General features: G+C 56.5%; 2 protein-coding genes across 4 annotated transcripts in view; one reads left to right on the forward strand and one right to left on the reverse strand.

The window, feature by feature from the left end:
* Positions 1–5851, forward strand: part of nmnat2 (nicotinamide nucleotide adenylyltransferase 2) — a gene marked incomplete in the record, with an annotated part of 31125 nt that overhangs the window by 5551 nt on the left and 19723 nt on the right.
* dhx9 (DEAH (Asp-Glu-Ala-His) box helicase 9) overlaps positions 26–5851 on the reverse strand; it is a 14364-nt gene continuing 8538 nt past the window's right edge. For 2 of the 3 annotated variants that reach the window (XM_037977578.1, XM_017404067.3), the window contains 16 exons: positions 4071–4232; positions 3909–3986; positions 3643–3834; positions 3423–3564; positions 3204–3286; positions 2969–3125; positions 2757–2854; positions 2463–2676; positions 2297–2391; positions 2155–2228; positions 1760–2073; positions 1064–1175; positions 831–992; positions 635–762; positions 329–558; positions 26–251 (listed from right to left, as the gene is read on the reverse strand). In XM_037977578.1, coding sequence (XP_037833506.1) covers positions 132–251; positions 329–558; positions 635–762; positions 831–992; positions 1064–1175; positions 1760–2073; positions 2155–2228; positions 2297–2391; positions 2463–2676; positions 2757–2854; positions 2969–3125; positions 3204–3286; positions 3423–3564; positions 3643–3834; positions 3909–3986; positions 4071–4232 — 2361 coding nt within the window. In that variant the 3' untranslated portion in view covers positions 26–131. The remainder of the gene's footprint in view (positions 252–328; positions 559–634; positions 763–830; positions 993–1063; positions 1176–1759; positions 2074–2154; positions 2229–2296; positions 2392–2462; positions 2677–2756; positions 2855–2968; positions 3126–3203; positions 3287–3422; positions 3565–3642; positions 3835–3908; positions 3987–4070; positions 4233–5851) is intronic. The other variant, XM_037977579.1, reaches the window with a different exon arrangement.

The raw sequence follows: 5851 nt of genomic DNA on the forward strand, positions 1-5851 counted from the left end.
ATCAGGTTCTGGTTCTGGACCGTTCTGCTGTGTTTGGGATCATTCAGCCTCACATCTGACTCCAGAATCAGCCCAGACCATCAGCCCTCCCCCACCGTGCTGACAGCTGTGAGGAGCTGCAGATGTTCTCCTCACCAGTCGTCCAGCTCCACCACGTCTCCGTTGGAGCTGATCTTCTTGGCGGCGAACAGCAGCAGCTGCAGCGGACTCACCAGAGTCATCCCTTTAGCCGAGATCGCTCTGGTTCGGATCTGAAACAACAAACACTCAAACTTACAACATCTGGTTCTGTCCGTTAAAGACGAAGGTTTTAGAAAAGCGGCTCCACCTTCTCGCCGAAGACGAAGAACGGCGACGGGTATTTGATGTCGTGGCTGCTAAAGGGACAGTTGACGGAGGACTTGTGGATGAGGGCGTTGCGGCCCTCGGTGGTCAGGATCTTCCTCTTCTCCTTGTGGTAGCAGACGTTCGGGTACGAGCCGTAGGTCAGCAGAGACACCACCACGTCCAGGTTGTTGTCGGGTCCCGTGGTGTTGAACATCTGGGTCAGCAGGCACTCTGACAGGAAGCAACCAACAGGAAGTCACTTCACCGACTTCCTGTTTCACGCAGAGCTAACGGTGCGTTCAGGTACCTTCAGGGAATCCAGAGTTGACCAGGATGTCCTTCAGCTGGACTTTGGCCTCCCAGGTCATCCTCAGAGTGGACATGTTGAGACGTTTGTGTTCGCAGAACCCGGTCTCAGCGTCTTCCCCGTTAATCCTGAACAAGAGCGGGAAATGATGAGCGTTTCCTGGGAGCAGGAAACCGAAACCTAAACGCGAGCTCACCTGACGTCGTCCCAGGCCTGGAACACCGACAGCAGCGCCACGTGATCCGAGAAACGATTCCCGGAGAAGTTCCTGTGGACGAAGCCGAGGCGCTTCCCGTCGTTGATGAAGGGTTCTGGGAAGCAGGAGGCGGCTGAGATGGTGCACATGGCATCTCCGACGCTGGGAGGAAACAAAGCAGCGTCAGTCCGAGCTCCTCGACAGGAAAGCAGGCACTGAGAAGAGAAACCCACTGGAAGATGCAGCCCATGATCATCATCTTCCCCAGCCGAGGCTCGATGGGCAGCCGGGCCAGAATCCGACCCAGAGGGGTCAGCTCGTCGTTGGAGTCCAGAGCGTCCAGTTCTGCGGGACGAGACGGATCACAGGAAACAGGTTCTGATGGGAAACGTCCTGTCTGGGACTTTAAAACAAACAGAAACGGATTTTATCTGGAAAAATAAACAATAATTCAGTTTATTTTAAAGCTTTTTCTTGTTTTCCCCACATAATAATAAGTCTTTAATATTTGGATTTTTTAATATTTAGATATAATAATCATCTCTACTGTAAAACCAGCAGAAACAGATTTAATCAAACATGAGAAAAAGAAAATAAAGATTTTAAAATGTATTTTTTATAAATATTTAATGTTTAAGTGTCAGAATGAACTGAATTATTTTATTTCTCATCTGTTTTTATTGTTTTCAACATATCTGCAGCTTCATTTATTCAGTTTATCTGTTTTTATACTTTAACCTGCCAATAATTTTAGATTTGATTTAAAAAAGACAGATTTTATGATTTTTTTATTGTTTATTGTTTGTGCAGCTTTTCGACACAAACAGCAGAAATTTAATTTGAACCCTTCCTACGTTGGATCAGTTCTTCCCGGCAGTCAGGGTGTCTGATGGCTGACCTTTGACCTCCCCTGGCAGAGCCCCTCCTACCTTTCAGCGTGTACTCGGCCTCGATGACGGCGTCCAGCGGCGGCGGCTCGATGGCCTTGGACAGGAAGTGCCCGATGGCGCCGAGCCTCAGCAGCTTGATGCTCAGGGCGACTTCGTGCAGCGGCGTCCTGAAGATCTCGGGGGTCATGTGGGTCTCCAGCCTCTCGAAGCGGGCCCGGCTGCACAGGTGGAAGCAGAACCCGGGCCGGACTCTGCCGGCTCGACCTTTCCTCTGCTCCAGGTTGGTCTTGGAGGCCCAGACGGTGGCGTAGTTGGTCATGTTGTTGTGGGAGGTGAACAGCTTCACCTTCTGCCTGTTGGGACGAAGGCAGCGTGACCTTTGACCTTCCGTTCAGGCGTTTAAGGCCGACCCGGCGCTCAGAGGCAGAACTTACTTGCAGGAGTCGATGACGTAGACCACGTCGTTGATGGTGATGCTGGTCTCTGCGATGTTGGTGGACAGAATCACCTGGAACAGCAGCCCGTGTTAGAAACCCTTCTGCTGCTCGGAGTGGAAATAAAACCTCTGCCTCTGACCTTGGTGACGTTGTCAGGAACCGGTTCAAACACCCTCCTCTGCTCCTCCCGGGGGATCTGAGAGTGGAGCGGCAGGACCCGGTACCGGGTATTTCCTGAAACACAAGACGGCGTCAGCTCAGGCCTGATGGGGTTCCTGAAACTGCGGGGCTCCTGGTCCCAGTACCAAAGTGTGGACTGGTCTCCAGGTGTCTCTGCATGGCGTAGATCAGGTTCCAGCCCGGCAGGAAGACCAGAACCGCCCCGGCCACCTTCAGCGTCTCGATGTACTTCAGCAGAGCCTCCACCAGCTCGAAGGACGTCTCCTTTTCGTTGATCTGAGCCATGGAGTGCTTGGTCTCAGCCGTGTAATCCGACCCACAGATCTGGTTACAGTTAGTCTGCAGGGAGGAGGAGGAGGTCAGACGGAGATCTCACTCAGACCCGGACGGATCAACTGAGAGGAAATAAACCTTCATACATCATCTTCTCCTCCCTCCTCATCTTTGTCTCTCTTCTTCCGGTCGTTCGGAGGAGGAACGAAGTTGGTCATCTGGATGCAATCCTCCAGGAAGTACTCTGAAACCAAGAAGAAGAAACTCAGTTCACAGTCTGTTCTTCACATCTGTGCTGATTTATAACTGGAGAAACCAGTTTAAACTTGTAAAAGTGCAGAGAACAGACAGGTGAGACCTTGGACAGGGAAGGTGCGTCCAAACACCTCGATGATGGGACAGGTGAAGAAGTAATCTCTGAACATGGTGGTGTCGATGGTGGCCGACATCAGGACGATCCGAACCTCGGGGAAGGCTTGGACCACGTCTCTGAGGACCACCATGAGGAAGTCCGTCTGCAGAAACACAGACCATGAAAAACACGACTCGGATAGTTTTTATTTGTCTGGAAACGTTTGGAACTGTGGCCTCACGTTAATGTCTCTCTCATGGATCTCATCAACGATGACGTGACTGATTCCTCTGATTCCTGCTTCCAGTTTCCGCAGAAGAACGCCTGAAACCACAAACATCCGATGCTTCAGAATAAAATTCTGTTCAAGACGTCCGAACGCTTCTCTAAAAGCTGCAGCAGAACATTCAGCTGAGGTTTGAAGATGTGACAGAACGGTTCTGCTGCTGTGGTTCCGTACCGACGGTGCAGAACAGGATGCTGGCGTGCGGTCGAGGCAGGACCGACTCAAAGCGAACGCTGTAGCCGCAGCTTTTCCCAAGATCCTCTCCTCTCTCGTAGGCGACCCGCTCGGCCACAGAGACGGCGCTGATCCGTCTGGGCTGCAGGGAGAACGACAGACGGTCCGGTCACATCTGAACCCAGAGAAACGACACGGTTCCTGGACGCCTCTGAGGTACCTGAGTAACCACGATGTTGCAGTCCGACGCCCGGTGCCCCTTCACGAAGCGGTCCAGGATGTACTGAGGGACCTGGGTGGTTTTCCCGCAGCCCGTCGCTCCTCTGATGATCACCACGGGGTTGTTGTCGATGGCCGCCATGATCTCCTCCTCGAAGTGTTTGACGGGCAGCTGATCGCGTTCCGACAGGATCTGAACGACACGGTTCTGTTTGAATATCCACCGAGTCTCTGAAGGCAGACTTTACTGTGAATAAAAGGACTGACCGTCTGCAGGTTCTGGTCGTGTTCCAGCTGGTACATCAGCTCGTTATGAAGATCCGCACTGATCTGCTCCGGCATGCACTGAGGAGGGACGACCGGACACTCAGAGGAAACAACAACCATTCATGTTGTTTAAAACTACAAACCGGACGCAGATCGTCTTACAAAGGCCAGAGGTCCCTCGTCGATGTTGCTGCTGGTCCAGGGGTTCCAGTTGACCTGAGGCGGGGACCAGGGGACGACGCCGGCGCCGCTCTGCCGCTGCGACGGCTCGAAGGTGGCCATCTTCCCCTGAACCAGAGACACGGGGCAGCTGGGGTCTGAGGGCTGGAAGCAACAAATGATGTTTACTTGCTGGACTCCTCCGCGGACTCGCTCATGGACTCGCTCATGGACTCGCCCGTGGACTCGCTCATGGACTCGCTCATGGACTCGCCCGAGGACTCGCTCATGGACTCGCTCATGGACTCGCCCATGGACTCGCCCGTGGACTCGCTCATGGACTCGCCCAAAGACTCGCCCGAGGACTCGCCCGCGGACTCCTCCGCGGACTCGCTCATGGACTCGCCCGAGGACTCGCCCGAGGACTCGCCCGCGGACTCCTCCGTGGACTCGCTCATGGACTCGCTCGTGAACTCGCCCGTGGACTCGCTCGTGAACTCGCCCGTGGACTCGCCCGCAGACTCGCTCATGGACTCGCCCGCGGACTCGCTCATGGACTCACCCGAGGACTCGCCCGCGGACTCGCTCATGGACTCGCTCATGGACTCGCCCGTGGACTCGCTCATGGACTCGCCCGTGGACTCGCTCGTGGACTCGCTCATGGACTCGCTCATGAACTCGCCCGTGGACTCGCTCATGGACTCGCCCGTGGACTCGCTCATGGACTCGCTCATGAACTCGCCCGTGGACTCGCCCATGGACTCGCTCATGAACTCGCCCGTGGACTCGCTCATGAACTCGCCCGTGGACTCGCTCATGGACTCGCCCGTGGACTCGCTCGTGGACTCGCTCATGGACTCGCTCATGAACTCGCCCGTGGACTCGCTCATGAACTCGCCCGTGGACTCGCTCATGGACTCGCCCGCGGACTCCTTCGTGGACTCGCCCGCGGACTCGCCCGTGGACTCGCTCGTGGACTCGCTTGTGAACTCGCCCGTGGACTCGCTCATGGACTCGCCCGCGGACTCCTTCGTGGACTCGCCCGCGGACTCCTTCGTGGACTCGCTCGTGGACTCGCTCATGGACTCGCCCGAGGACTCGCCCGCGGACTCGCTCATGGACTCGCTCATGGACTCGCTCATGGACTCGCCCGCGGACTCGCTCGTGGACTCGCCCGCGGACTCGCTCATGGACTCGCTCGTGGACTCGCTCATGAACTCGCCCGTGGACTCGCTCATGGACTCGCCCGTGGACTCGCTCATGGACTCGCTCATGAACTCGCCCGTGGACTCGCTCATGAACTCGCCCGTGGACTCGCTCATGGACTCGCCCGTGGACTCGCTCATGGACTCGCTCGTGGACTCGCTCATGGACTCGCTCATGAACTCACCCGTGGACTCGCTCGTGAACTCGCCCGTGGACTCGCTCATGGACTCGCCCGTGGACTCGCTCATGGACTCGCCCGCGGACTCCTTCGTGGACTCGCCCGCGGACTCGCTCATGGACTCGCCCGCAGACTCGCCCGCAGACTCGCCCGTGGACTCGCTCATGGACTCGCCCGAGGACTCGCCCGCGGACTCGCCCGTGGACTCGCTCATGGACTCGCTCATGGACTCGCCCGCGGACTCGCTCATGGACTCGCCCGAGGACTCGCCCGCAGACTCGCCCGTGGACTCGCTCATGGACTCGCTCATGGACTCGCCCGCGGACTCGCTCATGGACTCGCTCATGGACTCGCCCGCGGACTCGCTCATGGACTCGCCCGAGGACTCGCCCGCGGACTC

The sequence above is a fragment of the Kryptolebias marmoratus genome, linkage group LG9 (assembly GCF_001649575.2).
Source record: "Kryptolebias marmoratus isolate JLee-2015 linkage group LG9, ASM164957v2, whole genome shotgun sequence".
Lineage (NCBI taxonomy): Eukaryota > Metazoa > Chordata > Actinopteri > Cyprinodontiformes > Rivulidae > Kryptolebias > Kryptolebias marmoratus.